General features: G+C 39.8%; 3 protein-coding genes across 4 annotated transcripts in view; 1 reads left to right on the top strand and 2 right to left on the bottom strand.

The window, feature by feature from the left end:
• ST13 (ST13 Hsp70 interacting protein) overlaps positions 1-2598 on the bottom strand; it is a 33241-nt gene extending 30643 nt beyond the window's left edge. Inside the window, exon 1 of the mRNA XM_029955753.1 lies at positions 2315-2598. Coding sequence (XP_029811613.1) covers positions 2315-2424 — 110 coding nt within the window. The 5' untranslated portion in view covers positions 2425-2598. The remainder of the gene's footprint in view (positions 1-2314) is intronic.
• A 304-nt stretch (positions 2599-2902) lies between these two features.
• XPNPEP3 (X-prolyl aminopeptidase 3) overlaps positions 2903-22203 on the top strand; it is a 72579-nt gene continuing 53278 nt past the window's right edge. Inside the window, exons 1-3 of one of the 2 annotated variants that reach the window (XM_029955750.1) lie at positions 2903-3811; positions 19486-19602; positions 20429-20576. Coding sequence is in view for 1 of the 2 variants with exons in the window: in XM_029955749.1 (XP_029811609.1) it covers positions 3056-3119; positions 19486-19602 (181 nt within the window). In the remaining variant the exon portion in view is untranslated. The remainder of the gene's footprint in view (positions 3812-19485; positions 19603-20428; positions 20577-22203) is intronic. The other variant, XM_029955749.1, reaches the window with a different exon arrangement.
• DNAJB7 (DnaJ heat shock protein family (Hsp40) member B7) lies at positions 8718-10020 on the bottom strand. Its single transcript, XM_029955755.1, is given in 5 exon segments — positions 8718-9011; positions 9342-9401; positions 9403-9479; positions 9481-9600; positions 9814-10020. Coding segments are annotated over 5 exon segments (588 nt in total). The 5' UTR covers positions 9889-10020; the 3' UTR covers positions 8718-8755.

Here is a 22203-nt window from a genome sequence, read left to right as displayed (position 1 = left end):
AATGTCCATCACCTGATGAATGGATCAAGAAGATGTGGTATATATTCACGATGGAGTACTACATGGCAATGAGAGGGAATGACATATGGCCATTTGTAGGAAAGTGGATGGACCTTGAGGGTGTCATGCTGAGTGAAGTAAGCCAGGCAGAGAAGGACAGAAACCATATGTTTGCACTCATAGGTCTAGCAGGAAAACAGGAGAGACCTAATGGAGAACCAGGGGGAACGGAGAAGGGAGAGAGAGTTGGGGAGAGAGAGGGATGCAGAACTTGAGAGACTATTGAAAGCTGAGAATGAACTGAGGGTTGGGGGGGAGGGGGGAGGGGGGAAGACAGGTGGTGGTGATGGTGGTGGGCACTTGAGGGGAAGAGCACTGGGTGTTGTATGGAAAACAATTTGACAATAAAATATTATGGAAAAAAAAAAAGAATACTGTCTTTATTAAACCTTTCTTGAATTTTCCTAAAAAAAAAAAAAATAGATTACAAAAGCTTCCAAATAGGGCCCCACATGTGCCAAGACGCTTCATTCCATACTGAAGCCCAAAATTTAGGATGCCACATGAAAAATATACGTGGAACCAGGAAAAGAAGTTGGAATTACCAATGTGAAATATTAAAAAAAAGATACAGTAAATATTTTCTGGAAATAATGTCTGACAATAATTTGCAGACCTTAAACTGGAATTCTCTACACAGCCATAATCACTCCAGCGCAAGTTATATTTTCTTAGAGACGTTTTAACCTTTTTTTTTTTAACTCTCTTTTTCCTCTTTAGCAGCGGAAAACACTGTATACACTCAGCGTAATGTTCACTCTTGATGCCAAATATTAAACTCTCCCGTGGTATGTATGCTACTTTACTGGAATCTTACAATTTAGTTGTAGGATGTTTCTTTCAATGAGTAAATATAAGAGAATAAAAACATACTAATGTCTTAACTGAGACATTGAGATTACCAAGCTATTCAGTAAGAAACAAATGACTAAACTATAGGTCTAAATTACAAGTCCTGAAATCAGCATCTTTCAGCCTTTTCTGTTACAAGATGGTATTCTTGTTAATATCGTCAACAACAGTTGAGTTACAACAGTAATTCTAAGTGTTCTCAGTTTTACGTTAATAGCATGAGCAAAATCTTAACACTAGTTCAAAAACTGGTGGAGGAAGACTGAGAAACTTCTTAGAGAAAAAAAATTTACCACTATATACACCAATGATAAAATTTTAACTTCAGCTTCTTTCTTAGAGGAGTTTGTTGGAAAAAATACTCTTTCCAGTATTTGGTAATCGTGCGTTCCTCCTCCCCTATAAAAAAAAATCGACATTCAGGGTAGCACCTCTAAGGAGTCACGTTGCGTTGCACTGCACTGCCGCAACGTATTTTCACCATGAGGTGTGATTTGTGTTTGTGTTTCATCTTTTAAATTCCTCACCACTATCAGTGATTTAAAATCATCTCGGGAAAGATTTCCCTTTCTCCCTTAATTTCTCCTCCGATGTGCAAAATATTAATCTCTAATACATGGTAAACATTACAACAAATTTCCGTATTTATTCTTCTGTATCACTAAATAAACTGCACTTACACGGTTTTCAAGCATCTGGCACAATGCCTATTCAATTAATTCCGCGCACGTAGCGAAGTACTCCAGATTTAAGGATAACAAGAATAGATCATGGTAACACGCTGGTCTTTGAAAAATCATTTTTCAAGTGTTAAATGTGATAGCACTGCTACTACGGAGACACAGGGATTCCCAAAATAATTCTACGCAGTTAGGATCGCTCTAAATTTCAAAGGTAGCCAAAGAGTGCTACTGTTTTTATTACAACTCATTATATAGCAAGTTATCATTATTTAAACACTATTTAAAGACGTAGTGTGTCAAAGAGCCATGTGTCACTGCGACCAAAGCAGGACGCCAGACAGCTCAAGAAAAACAACTCCACGCGAAAGAGAAATCTTGCAGCTCCCCCTCCCCACCACCGCGCCCACAGCGCCCAAGTCCCTGCAACCGTCTGCATTTATATTTGGCTCAAGACACACCCCGGGCGACCTCAGGGTGAGGGGACCGAGCTGTGACCACCCCCTCCCCGTCCCCGCTTCTGTACTATCGGCGCTTCCCGGTCCTCCATTAGCCCCTGAAGTCGCCTCCCTTCCCCGGCCAGGGAGAGCCACAAAGAGGAGGCGACCCGACGGGCCCTCGCGGCGGAGCTCCCCGCTCGTCCTCCCGCGCCCGCTGGGGCCCAGCTCCCCGCTCCGGCCGTCCTACTTCCCACCCCCAACGGTCCGCGGCCCGGGGCTCACCTCTCCACCCACTCCCGCAGGAAGCGCATTTCCTCGGTGTGCAGAACGCTCGGGTCCTGCTTACACATTTTCACGAAGGCCCGAAGCTCGCTCACTTTGCGGGGGTCCATGGTCTGGAGGCGGCGGCGGGCGCGGCTAAGCTTGCGGCCCGATTCCAGGCGCGGGTACTAGCTCAGCGTGACCGTGTGGAAGGGGGCGGCTGCCGCGAGGCAGAACAGACTAGAACCTCCCCGGCCGCTGGCTCCTCCTACCCAACGGTCTCGTGACCCCCGGTCTTCGCCTGTCCATTCCTACTCCCTCCACCACTGCTCCTGCGCACTGCCTAGAACCTTCTAGAAGTGCGGCTGTTCAGGCTGGTGCCTGCCTGTAAGCACGTAGGCTTATATTCTAAACATTGGGGCCAGTTCTCGGGATGGATCACCCCCCCCCCATATGGTGCTTTTAAGGAGATGAGAAATATCAGCCCCTGCTGGGAGTCATTGAGAATCGGACATTCAGTGCCTGTGGGCATTTAACGGAGCACGACGACAGGACGCCAAATAGGCCCTCCGTCAGGAGCGGCAACCATAGCTCTAGGCGTGACGTCAGCATTCAGCGCCGTCAGGAAAGTAAAGCCCTGCGAGCGGCGCCGGCCGGAAGGGGAGGGGCATTTGGCTTGGTTTCCTGGCGACGCAGCTCGGCCGACAGTCGCTTCTCTGGCTGTTTCTCTGTATACCTTCCCGCCGCGTGAGCAGGGCCGTCATGACTTGGTTGCTCTCAGCAGCTAGGCTGGTTCCCGCCATACCAGGCGCCCGCTGCCTCTCAGGTTAGACTCACCTCCCACGGTGTCCCTTCCGGGGCTTGCTCTCTGAGAAACCTGAGGCGCCCTCGAGGAATCCAAATTGGTCTTGGGGATCCCTGGTTTGGCGGACCCTTCTCGTGCTGGGGCCTCCGCTCCCAAACCCTTGGTGCGCTCCTCGGATTTCTTCTTTACCTGCTGCTTCTTGAAACGGGTGGGCCCTATTCTCCCTCCCGTTGAGGTATTGTGGGAAGCTGGAATGACTGCCGAAAGGAAGTGTGTGCCAACCCCCAGCGGGGCTGTCTTCAGAGTTACTCCGACTCCCAGACGTTGGCTCAGTTATCACTTGCTTAGGTGACAAAGTGTCTCACATCAAGTAGCTCTTGTTTTTGTTAGGTTATCGAAAGTCCTGTTTTCGTGTTTTCAAAGAGTTGGCTTGAGAGCTGGCTACAGAATGTACAAGAAACATGTTTAGTAATAAATCATTGAGCAGTTCCTCTCGGAAGAGGTACTGCTTGGAGATACTCCCTGGGCTTTTCAGCGTCTGAAAGCCCTGTTGGTAAAGGCAAGATGAAGGAGTCCAGGAATTATGGGATCATTCTTTTAGGGTGTACTCTATCGTGACCATTTAATCTGATGAACATAAACCTCTATCACTGAAAGCTGAATCATCTACCCTGCGGGCGGATCTGCCGTTGGATCATATTTCAGGGGTTTTGGTCAGTAAGTAAACGGTGTATGAAATCAAATCTATGTCTTGGAGTATTATTTGTGATGTTGTACTTTATGGAAAATGGGGTGGTAATTATATCAAGATTTCTTCCTGTAAAAAAAATAAAAAATAATCGTTCTCCAGTGCACAGAACTTGCTCTTTGGTTCTAATAGTTAAGCTACAGAAAGCCATGGGAGTAGTTGAATAGGTGTATATAGTTCGCCTAAATCACCGAAGCGACAATCTATGATTTAGAGCTGGAACCATCCTTTGCTTATGACTTTTTGTTTGGATTTATTGAGGCTTTGTGTAAAACCTCATTAATGAAAGTTTAGGACTAGATACTGGAGTATACATGCCAAGAGGTTGAAAAATATATTCAGGAGCGCCTGGGTGGCTCAGTCGGTTGAACGTCCAGCTTCGGCTCAGGTCATGATCTCGCGGATTCGTGGGTTTGAGCCCCGCGTCTGGCTCTGTGCCGACAGCTAGCGCAGAGCTTGGAGCCTGTCTTCAGAGTCTGCGTCTCCCTCTCTCTCTGACCCTCCCCTGCTCACGCTGTCTCTCTCTCTCTCTCTCTAAAATGAATTAAAAAACACTAAAAAATTTAAATATATATACATGTTCATTATGTTTCAGTTTGCCTCAATGCATTAAGTAAATTTAACCACTTCTTAACGTTAGTATCATGATATGTATTGGCATTCTGAATTAATGAGATCTCCTTGGATCTTCACAAATCGTAAGTTAGGGTGGATGTCCTCAACTTATGAATGGGGAACTGAAAGTAACACGGGATCCTGTTGCCCAGGATCACAAGTTGCAAGTCAGCAATTTTAATTGTAAAATTACCATCTAGTCCTTTTCCTGTTATACCGCCACTAGTTCTTAACTCTGGCTTAGTAGAGTTCTTTGGGAACTTTTTATTGAGCTAGGAAGAATGTTCTCTTCATTCAGTAAGTTTTTGGTAGTCATTGTAGGTGAATCTGCACTTCCCTGGAGTTGCTTACTCTCTAGTCAAAGTGATCGATAAGCAAAAGATAAGTGACAGTATAACCATGAATTGTTATAGTCTTGACTCAAGTGACATAAGGGCTCAAGAAAGGCAGTAATAGGTTGTAAGAAAAAAATGTCATTTTGGGATTTTACTAAGTTTCAGAGTTTGAAAATTCTACTGACTTGAGGTACCCCTAAATAGAACTTTGAATGTTCATGGTGCTCTTGGTTGCCCTTTAGAAAGGCTGTGGGTACAGAGCCTTTGAGTATAGAGGTTTGGGTACAATAGGAAACTTTGAATAAGTGGAGAATAACTTTTTAAAAGCCTGCTTGCAGTTAATTCATTCAGCAAACATTGAGCACCACACATGAACATGGAGCATAGTTTCCACCATCATGGGAGATAAAAAAGCAAGTAACTGTAGTAGAACATACTCATAATAACAGTGCTGGGGAGAACAAAAAAACAGTAGGTGTTTCCTGACAGCAGGGAGGGGCCAAGAGGAAATGTGCCATGCCCCATAATGTTAGGAGAGAGATGAGACTTGGAAAAAGGCTTTTACCAAGAGACTAGAGGGAGCCGTCCTGGCCGAGGGAGCATATGCAAAGGCATGGAACAAAGCTTTGCAATCATCAGTAAGCCTGGGGGAGCTTTTTTGAAATATGTTCCTAGGCATGTTAGCAGGTATTAAACCAAAATGGTTTTGTGGTTAAATAAGTTGGGGGAAATCTGCATTTCCTCAAGCACATAACAGACTAATTCTGAGTCTTTAAGAAAGAAGTGTATTTGACAGTAATTTGCAAGCTGTGTTTGACCATGGGCCCTTTTTCTGTAATGAGTCTTGAATTCGTATCCCTTAGAACATATTTGGGAAAAAGCTGGGCTCAAGCATAAGATGTATAGGATGAGGTGATTAAGAAGATGTATATGATGAGATGAGTTGGGGGACACCTGGGTGGGACGCCTGGGCGGCTCAGCCTGTGAAGCGTCCAACTTTGGCTAAGGTCATGATCTCATGGGTCGTGGGTTCAAGCCCCACTTCAGACTCTGTGCTGATAGCTCAGAACCTGAAGCCTGCTTCGGATTCTGTGTCTCCTTCTCTCTCTGCCCCTCCCCTGTTTGTGTTTCCTCTGTCTCTCAAAAATAAACAAAGTTGGGAGAAAAAGGTGGTGGTTGGCTCATGAAGGGTCTTGTATATTCCCACTCCTCTGGGCAGTGGGAAACCAATGAGTAATTTTAAGCTATTGGGTAAGATAAAATCTGAATATTTAAGGTTGGAAAATGGGCTAGAGGACATGTCAGCACATTTTTCTATTTTTAGAGATGCTGGGTTTTGGTTTTGTTATTAGAAAACTGCATTTTTTCCAACTCTGAGTTGTCCCACGTACATGACAGATATTTACTAAATATCACATTTTATAAAAGCATTTAAAATACTCTAAGCTTTTATGATTTCATTTTCTGAAAATAAGTTTTAAATGCAAATTGTCCCCAAACCTCCCTATAGAATTTCCTCCCTATCTACCAACCAAAACAATGTTAAACAAAAGTCCCCATTTTACTCTAGCAGTCATTTAAAGAGTAGATGTTATAATCTTTTGTGGTTTCCAGAATTGTTGCATTGCTAAATGCCACTAAACTGTATTTTGCTGAAGGTGATTGGGTTTTAGTTTTGCTTGATTATTTGTTCCCATCTTTTAGTCACATTAAAATTTGCAGTCATTACATTTCTAAGTGATAAGATTAAAATAGTACAATAATAGATCTTTTTGCTGAAAAAGAAAAAAATAAACATAAGAATGCAATGGCAAGGAATATGGAGGATGCAAGTCAATCCAAGAAATTATTTTCCATTAATAAATTTAGGCATCTCGAATGTAGCATGTCCAAAACTCAACACCTGCAGTCCTATCTGAGATAATAGCAAATCCCTCTCTTCAGTTGTACAAAGCCAAAAAACCTTGACTCCTTTCATACCCAATATTCAGCCTGTCTGTAAATTCTATTTGGCCATACCTTTAGACTATATCCAGAATTTGATCACTCTTCCCTCCTCCTACATCCACCACCCTGGACCAAGCTATTACAGCAATAGCCTGATTTCCCTATTTGTGCATCTGCTTACTTTGAGTCTTTTCTCAGTGACAGCAGCCAGAGTGGGCCTGTTGAAACCTGTCAGATAGTCATTCTGCTCAGAGCCTTGGGTGGCTTCCTGTCCCACCTATAGTAACAAAGTCCATAATGTGATCTAGCAGTCCCTGCATAATCTGACCTCCTGTTATCTAACTTCATCTGCTTGTTCTCTTACTCCTTCATAGTGATCTCTGAGTCTCCAACACACCTTACACATTCTGCATTAGAGACATTTCACTTGCTGTTCCTTCTATAATTTTCTTTTACTTCATATCCAAATTGCTAACTCCTTCACTTTCTTTACATCTTTACTCAGTGTTAGCTATCACTTTTCCCTCGGTACCTTAACTAAAATTTCAGCCCTTGTGCTCCGAAACTTATGTCCCTTTTTCCTACTTTATTTCTTTTTTCTTAAAACCTATGACTATCATTATATTTCATATAGTATTTGTTTATTGTTTTTCTCAGCTTGTAAACTCCATGACAGCTAAGATTTTTGGTGTTTACTCATTACTGTATCCCAAGTACCTGACAAGAAGTAGGTCTTCAAAAAATACCATTGAATGAATGAACGAATAATAATCATAGGCTGAAAAGTAATATATTTTGAAAATAAAATAGAGGAAACTAAGAAGTAATTATTTTGAAATTAAACTAAGCTCATTTAAAATGTCTGAAAACATTTAGCTAAGACCACTTGCTCGATATCTGATGTAACTCATTTTTCTTCTATTGTAACCTTAAATTATAGTGGGTAAAGGTGTGTTAGAGTAATGTATTTGTAGATCCTTTGTACATAGTATATACTAAAAGAGAAAACAGAAAGTTTCCTATCTGGAGTGAATCATTTGGGGCCTGCCATGCGTGATATTGCCACATTGCTCTGAGAAATCCAGGATAAGCCCAGCTTTCTTTTTTAATTGTAGTAAAATACACATAACGTAAAATTTACCATGTTGTTTTGAAATACATATTGTGAAACAAACCTCCAAAACGTTTTCATCCTGCAAATCTGGAACTATACCTATTAACAACACCTCTTCCTCCCTTGCCTCAGTAACCACAATTTTTTGTTTTTATGAATTTCTTACCTTATGTAAGTAGATCATAAGGAATTTGTCTTTATGGCTGGCTTATTTCACTTACTGTAATGTTTCAAAGTTTACCCATTTTGTTGCATGTAACAGGGTTTCCTTTTTAAAGCTGAATAATGTCCCGCTGTATGTATGTATATCATTCATTGATACTTGGGTTGCTTCCGCCTCTTGGCTGTGATGAATAGGTGCTACTGTAAACATGGGAGTGCAAATAGAACTCTGGCTATTTTTAACTTAAAAAATATTTTATACTTTAATTTTTATTTATAATGTATTTATGTGTGCAATGCTCTGTCTCTATTGGGAAAAAAGTCACTTTATGAATAATTACATAGTCTGAACTTGTGTATTGTAATAAATTTTAGCTTCTAATGCTGTACAGATTTCAGGAGTTTGTATATCAGTTTTCAATAGATAAAAGGAATGAAATAGATCATAAATTTTGCTAAAGAAAAACTATGATTTGTAAATGTTCCACTCAGAAACAGTAAAATAGTATTTCCTGTTTTCCAAATTCTTAACATCACTTTCACAACAACCTCATCTTTTTCTGACATACCTAATCTAAACAACACTGACCACAGGTCCACAATCCTGTTAAACATGTTAAAAACATAATATCAGGATAGTTTTAAGGAAATGTTATCTATAAAACTGTGATTAACCAAAACACACAAAGAATCGTGTTTAATTGTTAAATGAACATAGTGTGCCTGAAGAGTCAATTTAACGATTCCTTTTGGTTGACTTCTTCTGCACCTCTTTATGCTTCTTTTTTCCCCTCTTACCACCTTCTTTGAATTCTGCTGAGAAAATAGAGGGATCCCGGTTGCTAGTGACCCAAGGTGTATCTTGCTCATCATTGTCCACAGAAGTATATTGAGTTACATGTTTGGGGCTGTAGGACTTTGGTGAAGAATTGTTGAATGACTCTCTTCTCCAGCTGTAATCTTCTGCAAAGCCCTCTTCATCTGCCACGCCATTTATAAGGAAGGACCTCATCTTGCCATCATCTTCAACTTCTCTTTCTTGATCATTCTCAATAATTCTCTCTGTATTTGTATTTCTGCCATTAACAGTCTTACCCGAAGTTTTAACAGATCTGTAGTTGTCCATCCTACTATTTTCAAATGCCTAGGAGGAGAATGAATTAAGGCCCTCATGGCCCAGTGAACCACATGGTGTATGTCCTGTATCATATGAAGAAAATCTCTCAAAAACTGGATATTCACTGGAGGTAGTGAAGGATCTTGCACCCCTGCTTCCATTGGTGCTTCCTGGACTATTTAAAAGGTCCTCAAGTGAGTCTTCAAAGAAATGAAATGAAAATGGATTCCTTTCACCAAAAATTTCTCTAAAGACATCATCTGGCTTTATATGTGAAGCCATATTCAAAAAAATCATCAAAATGACTTCTGCTTCCTCCATTTAATCCTTCTTGGCCATTTTTTATCATAAATATCCCATTTTTCATTATTTGATAGTATTTCGTATGCCTCAGCTACTACTTTGAATTTTCTCTCAGCTTCTTCTTTATTTTCTGGATTTTTATCAGGGTGCCATTTAAGTGCCTCTTTATGATAAGCCTTTTTTTTTAATTTTAATTTTTTTCCTGTTTATTTATTTTTTCTAACATATGCAATTATTTTCCATCATTTACACTACAGTAATTACAATTACACTCCAAACAGAAATGCAAAGTAAAAAATCAAAACCCCAACTTCTATTTCACGTAATTAGACTTATACAGAAATTAGAAGGTTATATAACAACTAGTTAATCACCTTACGATAAGCCTTCTTAATGTCCTCAGGTGAAGCATGGCTCTGCACTCCTAGAACTTCATAGTAACCCACCATGTTTTAACAGATCATTTGAAGGGGGTGTTCTGAGTGTGAGTAGTGAAAACCGTAGCTTCCTCTCAGCTCAAGCTCCTGGTGGTGGTGGTAGAGGCAATGACTGCAAATAGGCACTTTTTACCTTGAAGACAATGTTCATGGACACTGCTAGGAGACATTAGGACACTGATTATGAGGCAAGCAGAATTACCAGCTTATGTCAGGGAGGTTTGCCTTATGGTGTCATTCTGGGGTTGGAGTAGGGACTGGACCTTCCAAATAAAGCTAGTCCAGAGTCCTACCAGACTGACCCGAGCCCTCTGGACTGTTTCCCCTATATTTCCCTCGATGCCTCCAACAGTGCCTCATCAACTAGTGAGACCTGTTGTTGATAGCCACAGCATGCCCCTTGCGTGACATGACCTTCAGGCTGCTGAGCCTTAGTAACTTTCCAGTTCTGTGTTTTGGTTTTGAAAAATGAAGAAATTGAGAACTACATGAAAAAGTATCCAAGTAGTTGATATAATTTGTTTATTTCAGTCAAGAGACAATTCCATAGGAAACACAAACAACTCGATTACAGTATAAGGACTATGATGGAGGAAGCACTGGATGCTAAGCAATCTTATGATACACCTAGCCCAGACTTGGGGTGTTTCAGGGAAGGCTTCCTGGAGGAAGCATTGTATATAAGCTTTCTGCCTGCCAGTATTGAATCATTTGAAATGATGGTATCTTTACCCACTTAAAAGTTTACAACTTTAAAACATGTAAAGATTTTGAAAATTGTACACTTATGTATTCAGTACATATTATTGAATTCCTACTTTGTGCAAGGTACAGTTTTAACTACTGATGAAGATAATATTAAAAAGTAGCAATTTTCAAGTAGCATAATTCATTCATTAAGGAAGTATGAATAATAAGAAAACAAATGAAATGATTTGAGATAATGTGATACATGCTCCCCCTCAAAAAAAAACGGTAGTGTGATTGGTTTTTCAACTCTCTGTAGTATATATGTCTACGTATATGTGTGGTATACACATGATTGTATTTGCCTGCCATTGAAAGTAATAATAATAATAATAACAGTAAAATCATTTGAGCACCATCTTTAGGTCAAACATTATACCCAGTGACTTACACAGTTTCTCATGTAATTGTACCAGCATTCCAGAAAATAAATATTTTGTGCCCAAAAATGTCTGTTCCCGCCCCGGGCCGGAGGGGTGGTAAATCAGGTTTCTGAGGGAGGGAGAGAGAATAGGGCAGGACAGGGAGCACAGAGAGTGAGGCAAGACAAGCGTTTCTGATCAAGCCCAGTTTATTGAGAAAATATCCACACCTTTATAGGGTTTGGGGCAGGAAACTGACCTAGGTTGGTTGCTAGGAAACAGGGTCAAATGATTATTAGAAAAAGGGGAAACCGAAACTGAAATTTCAAACACAGCATCTAATTTTTTTTTAATGTTTTATTTATTTTTGATACAGAGAGAGACAGAGTATGAGAGGGGGAGGGTCAGAGAGAAAGGGAGACACAGAACCGGAAGCAGGCTCCAGGCTCTGAGCTAGCAGTCAGCACAGAGCTTGACGCGGGGCTCGAACCCACGAACGTGAGATCTGACCTGAGCCGAGGCCGGAAGCTTAACCGACTGAGCCACCCAGGCGCCCCTCAAACACAGCATCTAAAGGAGAGCCCAGACTTGCGTCTTCGAAGCTGGGCAGGGGCGCGATTGACACCAATTTAAGCCTAAATGCGGTTGATCTTTTGTTCTATTGGCTACTCCCTGTCTGGCCGTCTCCAATCCCTGAGTGGGAAATACACATCCCTGGCCTCTAGACGGTTAATCTTGTTTTTCTGGCCGCACCCCACAGGGAGCGACACTTCCTGTCGATCAGCTGAATCTTTGCAGCTTCCCACACAAAAGAAACCTGAGTTTCTTAAAATACATTTGTCTAAGGCTATCTACCTTATTAGTGAAAAATGTGATATTTGAACTTGAATCTGATTCCAAATTTTACTCTTTCTACCCTGCTGCATTTTTTGGACCAGTATTTAGAAATCTGGGTTCTAGACATTCTACAAATATATATATATTGAGAACCTGTGATACAGAGAGGAGTTAGAAAATAGAAAATTCTCTCTCAAGGAATTCATATAATTGAAAAAAAAATGAAAAACTAACTTCAGTAGAGTGTGAAGGTATAAAACAAGGATTTGCTTCTAATTATTCCCCCTCCCTTGATCTATCACCCCTTCCAGCTGCTATGCCATTTTCTTTCATTCCCTTACAGTAAAACTGCTCAAAATTTTCATCTCTGTTTAATGTTTCTGCCTTCTTCCATCCTATTCTCTTGTTGGCACATTCCAATCTGGCATCTACTTTTTCCTCCCAGTCTTATTGAGATATAATTTACATACATATAACATGTTTAAAGTATACAGCATAATGGTTTTTTATGTATATATATATTAAAATGATTACCAAAATAAATTATCATCCATTACTTCACATAATTACCATATTTTCTTGTGTTAAGACCTTTTTTAAGTGAACTCTGCCCAACGTGGGGCTTGAACTCACAACTCCCAAGATCAAGAGACTATGTTTTTAGCAATTTTCAAATACACAATGAAGAGATGTTAACTATAGCCATTGTGCTGTAGATACACCCCCCAGAAGTTATTATCATATAATTGAAAGTTTGTGTCTTTAGACCTCCTTTTACCATTTTGGCTGCTTTCATACTCTACTAACATTGTTCAGGTTGCCTGGGTGGCTCAGTCGGTTGACCGACTGACTCTTGATTTCAGCCCACGTAGTTTTTGAGATCTTTGGCTCAGGTTATGATCTCGTGGTTCACCAGTTTGAGCCCCGTATCAGGCTCTGTGCTTACAGCTTGGAGCCTGGAGCCTGTTTTGGATTCTGTGTCTCCCTCTTTTTCTGCCCCTCCCCAAGTTATTCTGTGTGTGTGTGTGTGTGTGTGTGTGTTTCAAACATTAGAAAAAACTTTTTAAATAAATAAATAAAACTGTTCTTGTCAGACTCTCCAGTGACTTCTGTGCTTCCAAATCCAGTAGTTGTCCTCACACGGGTGAGCACTTCCTCTATTAAGTACGTATTTAACTTCCTAAAAACCACTTTCCTCTAATTTGCTTCCTTTCTCCTGTGCTTTTTCTTCTCACACTATAATAGTAACTAGACTTAAGCTACACGGTTCTGTGTAGGTAATATTGAGTCCCAGGGCTTTAGATACCATCTGTGTACTTGTAACATCTTATTTCCTATGTCTAGCCTGTTAGTTTCCCCCTCAAACTTTAGATTGCCTAATTGAACTCTCTTTTGGAATATCCACTAAGTATCTCTCTCAGTCTTCGCCATTTCATTTAATGGTACAACCATCTATCCTGTTATTCAAGCCAAAAAGCCTGAGTATTGTCTTCATTTCTTTTTTCTTCACTCCCTGCATCTAATCAAAAGGCAGACTTGTTGACTTGTGGCCTTCAAAATATATCCCAGTCCAATCACTGGGGAAATAAAGTCAAAGAACAAATGATTCCTGCTTTCCAAAAGTTTATAATAGACTGGCAAACTAATAAGCTATTATGTGCAGTTTAGTAGGAATTAAAACAGAAGTAAGCATGAGATTGAGGAGGGGCATTTACAGCAGAATCCGTAAGGATAGGGAATTATAAGAGAAGGCTTCCGGGGTACCTGGGTGGCTCAGTCTGTTAAGCATCTGCCTGCAACTTCAGCTCAGGTCATGATCTCACGATTGGTGCATTCAAGCTATGCATTGGGCTCCATGCTGACAGCTCGGAGGCTGCAACCTGCTTCAGATTCTGTGTCTCCCTCTCTCTCTGCTCCGCCCCCATTCATGCTCTGTCTCTCAAAAATAAGTAAACATTAAAAGAGATAGAAGGCTTCCTAGAGTAAGTGATGTTTGAGCTAATTTTTGAGCTCATGGAAGCAGGCAAAAGCCATTTTTAGACAAGAGAACTGTATTTTTGAAGGCAGATACTGTTACAGTACAGACTAATTAGCTAGAGCTCATCAAATGTGGCTGTAATAATATTCTTTTGAGGATTATTAGGCCAGAGGCCAGATCATGAAGGGGCCAGATCATGAAGGGTGCTAAGCTAGGGTTTGAAGTGTATTCTGAAAGATAGAAGATTTTGGGCATATAATATTAGTGTAGGAAGTTGGAATGTTAAGGACAGATCCTGAATTTAAACATGAATTAGTGGACAGTACTTTTGAGGACATTGGGGCAAAGGACTAGAGAGATCACTTTGGAAATAGTATAGCTATAGAGGATGAGTTATAGAAGAAAGACAAGATCCGAGAAAGGCAGACCAGTTAGGAGATATAGTAGTCCAGGTGAACTGAGGAGTGTCTATACTAAGGAACTGGCCCTACTTTGAATCAAATTGGATTTTAGAAATAGGACTCGACATACCATTTTTGCTACTAAATATATGATATTGAACAAAAAAAATCCTGTTTACTTAAATATAGGTAAAGGTATTATTTATCTGCATTTGTTAGACTTAAGCTTCCTGTACTAGGAAGTGGTCCAAAATAAATGGATTGGATATTCTAGTATTACTTTATTTGAACATTAAAAAAAAGATAATTGAGGGGCTTTTGAGTGGCTTGGTTGGTTAAGCGTCCAACTTTGGCTCAGGTCATGATCTCCTGGTTGGTGGGTTCAAGCCCCGCATCAGGCTTGTGATGACAGCTCAGAGCCTGGAGCCTGCTTTAGATTTTGTGTCTCCCTCTCTCTCACTCTCTGCCCCTCCCCACTCATGCTCTGTCTCTCTGTCTCTCCCTCAAAAATAAATAAACATTGAAAATTTTTAGAAAGGATAATTGGTTAACATTTTACAATTATTTTACTGCCAAAATGGTAGCGTAGACAATATAGTCTAATGGTTTGGGCTCAATAAGTAGATTGTTCAAATCCTAGTTCTGTCTCGGTAATTTTTCATCTTGGGCCAGTTCCTTAACTTTTCTGTGTCTTTTTTTCTCATCTTTAAATGGACAGTACTGTAATACCTGCCGCAAACATGCATGCTACTATTAGTTTAAAATGTATATGTATAGATGTGGCTTCAACGAAAACATGATAATACTGGCTCTCTCAAGGAAGGGATACCGGTTAACGTGGGGACAGGTGTGGGAGGAAGGCTTTTCCCTGTCAGTCTTCTATATCTTTTGAGCTTTGATCCATATGAACATGTTACTAGTTCAAAAATAAGTTAAAAGTTTAGAATAGTAGTTACATTACACAACTTATAAGGATCAAATAAGCTAATACATGAAAGTCCTTAGAATACTTTCTGGGATATAATAAACAATAGTAATATCAGCTTTCATCATGATCTTTATTATTAGCATTGATGCTGGGATTTGAAAGTACTAAATATACTGTGCCTCTATTTGTTGTAATTAGGAAAAGGAGCTGCATCCTATGATGAATTTTGATTAATAAGCTCCTATAATGGAGCTTTGATTAGGACAAGAGTTTGTTTACAGGTGAAAAAAACTCAGGGAGTTCTGCTATACTCCTAATTGTATTCCTTTTCTTCATAATCCTCCATCCCAGTCACTGTCCCAACACGTTCCTGTACACGGATGACCCATTATCTTCTCTTCCCTGTGCCTTCTCTACTTTCAAGAAACAACTGTCAGGGGTCAAATACCTAAAAAATAAAGTGGGCCAAAGGCCATTATGCATCGGGAAAGGTCATTTCTGCAGGTGTTTGCAAGTAACACGTAGGGAACCTGATGTTTGCGTGAGATGGAGGTTGGTCTCAGGATCCCCTTATGCTCTTAAAAATTATTGAGCATCTGCACATCCTCCTCCTCTCAAACTGGAGCCGCCCTCGGCACAGAATTACAGCCTTTTAGTGCAGTGGTTTCCAGTGACAGGTTGTACTCTTAGTAAGTCATCGTATTGGTTCCCGAGGGGCTATAACAAATTACCACAAGCATGGTGGCTGAAAAAAACAGAATTCTTTCACAGTCCTGGAGGCCAGAGGTCTGAAGTCAAGTGTCAGTAGGTCTGTATTCCTTCCAAGGGCTCTAGGAGAAAATCTCTTCTTCTGTTCTTCGCCTCTTCAGCTTCTGGTGGCAGTAGGTGTTCTTTGGCTTGTGGCCACATCACTCCAATCTCAACTTCCATATGTCCCCATTCCTTCTTCCTGTTCTGTTTCCTCTTGTCTGCCTGTCTTAAATCTCTCTCTCTGCATTCCTCTTATAAAAGGACTTGTCATTGAATTTAGAGTCTACCCAGATGATCCAGGATGATGTCCTCATTTCAAGATTCTTGATTACATCTGCAAAAACTCTTTTTCCAAATAAATTACCAACCACAGATTCTGGGGGTTAAGACGTGGACATAGCAGGGCACCTGTGTGGCTCCGTCATTTAAGCGACCAACTCTTGATTTCAGCTCGGGTTGTGATCTCACAGTTCATGAGTTTAAACCCCAGATCAGGCTCCACACTGTCAGACACTATCAGCTCAGTCTGCTTGGGATTCTCTCCCTCTCTCTCTGCCTCTCCCCAGCTCCCACTCTCATTCTCACTCTCTAAATAAGCTTAAAAAAAAAAGATGTGGACATATCTTTTGGGGGCCACCATTCAAGACATTGCGGTGATAAAATCATGTTAGTGCACTGAGAAACTTTTTAATGAAATAGGGCAGAAAAGTGTCAGAGAATACTATTTAGTGACATTTTTATATCATATTTATATGTGTATACTAGGTTGCCATGTAAAATATGTTTCTTACTGTGAGTCTTAGTTTCACAAGCTTGAAAGCCACTACCTAATATTAACTGCAGTATTTCACAGGTAAAGAAGTGGTACAAAGGAATTTATGTAACATGCCGAAATCACATAGACCATAGAACTGGCATTTTTCTTCTACTGTACCATGCCGCCTTTAACTCTGTCTTGGATTGCCTTGCAGATGATTATGTCTTCCTTCCTGTCTCTGTATGCTTAACTCATCCTTTTTTGTTCTTTATTTTATTATGAAAAGGCTCAAACCTATACGAGTAGATAGAGTAGCACATAATGGACTCCCATGTGCCCATCACCCAGCTTCAACAATTACCAGCTCATGGCTAGGCTGCTTTCACCCAGATCCCCTTTCATCTTCTCCCCAGCCCACCCACCCCCATGACATTTTGCGACAAATACAGATTATCTCTTCATCTGTAAGTATTTCAGTCTGTATCTCTAAGGGATGTGATTTTAACATAACCACAGCACTATTATCACACCTTAAAGAAGTAAATATTATTTCTCGAATACTATCAAATATGCAATTATTCTCCAAATTTCTAATTTTTTTCACAAATACAGTAAATAGTATGAGTGGATACTTGTTAGATAATCTGTTGCTTGAATCGGGATCCATATAAGGCTCACATAATACAATTGGTTGATGATATTTTTTAAGGTGTTCTTAATCTACAGATTCCTCCTTCCATCTCTTACCATCCCTACCTGCTATAAAACTTATGAGCAAAAAAGAGTTCTTTGTCCTACAGTGTTACCTACATCTGGATTTTGTTAATTACATCCCTGTATTGTCCTCTAGGAAGTTCCTTTGTCCCCTGTATTTTTGTAAATTGCTTACCTCATCTTTATTGTGCTTTCAGTTTGTATAGACTAGACATATCCCCTAATATGTATTCTGTTCATTTTCTAAACACAGATTGTAGAAAATACTTGTTTTGTCCTTTTTCTCATTTTCACTATTTTTAGCTATATTTTCATATTACCTAGAAACCTTTACCATTTTCTGTATTTTTAATCATCCAAGAAGCTCTAATTTTTTTCAGTAATTCTCTGTAAATTTAATTCAGAGTTAACATTTAAGATGCTTAACTCACCAAATATATACATCTCGTTCATACTACCTAGTCCCTACAGGAACTTTTAACTTGATCCAGATATCTTATGCTGCTGTTGTAGCAATTGTATGTTCACAAGGAGACTATGTAGTACTGATCGTGTTGGGGATCAACAGAGGACTGAGCAGCAGGATAAAGATTTCAGAGTTCAGTTAACTTAGGCTTGAACCCCAGCTTCCTCATTACTAACTGTAACACTGCACAAATTACTTCTATGAGTCTGATTCCTTGTTTGTAGAAAAGCAGTGATGATGGCAATTAAAATCCTAATTCCTTAATTTGGTAGAATGGTCTGATTCTTACTTTTCTAATCTTTTCACCTTCCTCCAGCAGCACTGACCTGAAACTCTCTCTTCTACACACACACACACACACACACACACGCATGTACACACATATGCAATGCCTTCTATGACTTCCCTTTTGTAATCTCATTTATGATACATTCCACACCCCTCTTTCTCTTTCACTTGGCTGATTTTTTTTTTTAAGATTTTATTTTTAAGTAATCTCTACACCCAACTTGGGACTTTTACTTAAAACTCCAAAATCAAGTCGCATGCTCTACCCACTGAGCCTGCTAGACACCCTTGACTAATTCTCATTCAGAGCAGGCCTCCCCTACTTCTTGCTACAGTCCCACACCAACACTCTTGTGTGGGCTTCTCTGTGTTCCCCAGAGCACTGAGTGCCTGTCTTTGTCATCGCACCCATCCCACAGTACTGTTTCAGTGCTTGTGCTCTCAGACCACCTTGTGAGTGAGTCCAGCATGGCGCTCGCCAGGTAGTGTTCCAGTGGTTTGTCTCACTTCACCTCCAGTTTAAACTGGACGTTCTTGGGGTTCCCCGGGTGGCTTAGTCGGTTGGGCCTCCAACTTCGGCTCAGGTCATGATCTCACATTCATGGGTTCCAGCCCCACGTCGGGCTCTGTGCTGACAGCTCAGAGCCTGGAGCCTGCTCGGATTCTGTGTCTCCCTCTCTCTCTGACCCTCCCCTGCTCGTGCTCTGTCTCTCTCTGTCTCAAAACTAAATAAAACATTAAAAATTTTTTTCTTTAATTTAAAAAAATAATAAATAAACTGGATGTTCTTTAAAGATCAGAGCAAATAGTTCTCATTCTTTTGTCTTTTTTCAGCATGTGTTCTAGTCCCATGCTTAATCTTGTTGAACAAAAGCTAATATTAGTGTCTGTTGTATACTGTGATTAAGCATTTTTATACATTATTTTATCTGCCTCGAACGTATCAAGATTAAATGAGATAGCATGTTTTCTCATACTTCGTGTATTCTCAATAAAAATGTTAATTCTCTTTTTCTGAATTTTAGGACACAGCTTCTCACTACCTCGGTGAAACACTTCCTAACCCCTTCCTTGCTTTTGATTGTTGCCTTCCTTCTGTTCCCATAGTTCCTTATTCAACCATAGTCATAATCTTTGTATATGTACCTCTGTTATACTAAAGTAGACTGAAGTCACTAAGGGTAAAAATGATCTCATTTCTGTTTTCCCAGGGCCCAGAACAGGCCTTGGCTGGCACAAAGGGAGTGCTATATAAACATTGAAGGAGATACTAATTTGCATTTTTCTAGATCATCCAACTGCTAGAAATTGATAAATGTATATATACTCTGGGAACTTTCTTGATTATTGTTCCATTCTACTCTCTTTATTTTTCCTTCAGGATGCAGGTCATGTTCTCGGCGAAGGTACTCCCTCCAGCCCATCGCAGAGAGGAGAATTCCAAACCGATACTTAGGCCAGCCCAGCCCCTTCACACACCCACACCTCCTTAGACCAGGTGAGTAGTCCTTTAACTATAACAACTCTCTCTTTAGATGCTTTATTTAGAACTATGCTATCTAATAGATTTTTTTTCCCACCAGTGTAAATGTTCTAGGTCCAATGTTGCTAACGCACTGAGAAACTAAATTTTTTATTTTTATTAACTTAATTTTAAACTTAAAAAGGTGCATGTGGTTGCTGGTATTGTGTTGACAGCAGTATCTAGGGCAATAAATACAATAAGTCTTACAATTCAGAATCATCCATGAAAGCATATATATCAGAATGTTTCAAAAGTTATATTACTTTCTAAGACATAGTTGCTAGAACTGTATTCAAATGATTGATTTCTTGTGAACTGCTTTGTTAAAGACATTTTAGAAAACATGTTTTTCTTGGGTGCCCAGTGGGCTCCATTGGTGGAACGTGCAACTCTTAATCTTGGGATCGTGAGTTCAAGACCCACACTGGGTGTGGAGCCTACTTAAAAAAAAAAAGAAAGAAAACATATTTTTCTTCAAAGTACTAAATGTTCATTTCATTTTAATAAAAATATTGCTATATAGATTACACTAGATTTCCAGGTTTGATTTTCACAGCTTTGGGAAGTGATAACAATGATAAAAAAGCAGTTAAGGGGTGAACTGTGGTGGATGAAAATCATCACAAAGAGGTAAGTAGGGTTAAACCAATGCTTTGTATAAAAAACAGTCAGGTTTTCAAGGGAAACTAATCATTGCTTCTGCCATGGGAAGGTAAATCTGTATTTACTTTGTAGGGGAATATACTCAAAATCTAAATTGCCTTTAGAAACATGTTACTTTTTCACTGTCTCCACTCAGTGAATGATACCAGTGTGTCTCTCAGTGAGGGCTTCCTTTTGCTGATTCTTCATCAGACTGGGATTCCTGCTGGGAAGTCGGCTGAGACTCAGGAAATGCAGCTCACCACTGAAACACACAAGAAATCAGAGTTTTTCAAAGCTGTAAGGTAAGCTTAATAGCTGTCCAGTTAGTACTGATTTAAGTATTTCTCTAACCTGTCAATCTACCTATAGCTTCAATTTTTTTTAAAGGAAATAGAATTGGCATTAATTTTACCAGCTTTGAAAATTATTGATTTCTCGTGGTGAGATATTTTTACATGGTGAGCTGCATTTTCCAGGCCTCGAAGCTAGTAATCATATTCTCAAGATGATGGCCTCTGTGTCTAAACAGTTGGCTCTGTATGTTATATGCATGATAACTATATAAAAAATGATTATAAATAAGATATATATATTCATACATATACATATGTTCTTTTCAGCTATGGGGGGAAAAGGGGTGCCTGTCTTAATTTTTGTTCTTCTAGACATAGGACTTTATTTTTTTTAATGTTTTTTTTTTTTAATGTTTTTTGTTTTATTTTTGAGAGACAGAGAGAGAGAGTGCGAGCAGGGGAGGATCAGAGAGAGAAGGAGATACAGAATCCGAAGCAGGCTGCAGGCTCCAAGCTGTCACCGCAGAGCCCGACATAGGGCTTGAACCCACGAACTGTGAGATCATGACCTGAGCCGAAGCCGGGCGCTTAACTGACTGAGCCACCCAGGCGCCCCTAGACATAGGATTTTAGACCTTGGGATAAGAAGGAATAGAATTTTAAAACAGAATCATCAGGGTTAAAGAAACTAGAAACACAATTTTTGGAGGCAGAAACTATATAAGTATCCAAAGTATTAATCATTTGTGGGGAAATAGTTTGGAGTGGAGAAAATAAATTATTAAGAAAAATTAAAAGGCATATAATACTTTTTTAAAAACTTCTTTCACAGAGCCAGTCTGTGAGTTTGGAGTCTGAAATTATATCCTCCGTTACTTGGTTTGCTTCTAAAAGTTTTGTATTTGGCATAGCTATTTTCCTAGAACTTACAAGTACTTAAAACTTTTGGAAAATACCTCAGTCCCTCCTCTAATTATTACACAAGGTCCATATATATTATAGAAACCTAGAGAATAAAGATAAAAATATTTTTTTTATTACTCAAAATCCCACCACTCATAGAAAACTGCTATTAAGATTTTGGTATATATATCTTTCTAGATTTATTTCTCATACAGAAGTGTGTGTGTGTGTGTGTGTGTGTGTGTGTGTGTGTGTACACATATGTACACACTCTATACCAATCAATTATTTCCTTAAAATAAATTCTTAGAAATAAGAAGCTCTATCTGGATTTGGGGGGGCTATTTCCTCTGGCTTTCTCCTGGCTATACCTACCCAAGTTTGCTGAAGCAAGAGTAACCTGGAAAATATTCAGCAGAATGGCTCAGAGATAAAGGAATTCTGTCCTAGTTATACTACTGCTGCTTGAGATGGAAATAAAAAATCAGATTCCCCCAAGTCCTAGTGATTTCTAAAACTTATTTTCTTTAAGAAATCAGCATTGTAGATGATTTATTTATTTATTTATTTTACTCTTTATACCTAATGTGGGGCTCAAACTCACAACCCCAAGATCAAGGGTTGCATGCTCTACTGACTAAGCCAGCCAGGCACCCCCCATTTCTTTTTTTAACATTGCCATCCTGGTGCTAAGGACTGTGTCTGTAGAGACAGGAAATGTCAGTTCATCCAC

This window comes from Suricata suricatta, chromosome 10, assembly GCF_006229205.1.
Source record: "Suricata suricatta isolate VVHF042 chromosome 10, meerkat_22Aug2017_6uvM2_HiC, whole genome shotgun sequence".
Lineage (NCBI taxonomy): Eukaryota > Metazoa > Chordata > Mammalia > Carnivora > Herpestidae > Suricata > Suricata suricatta.
The sequence above is the reverse complement of the archived record's forward strand: the minus strand, read 5'-3'. Positions and strand labels throughout refer to the sequence as shown.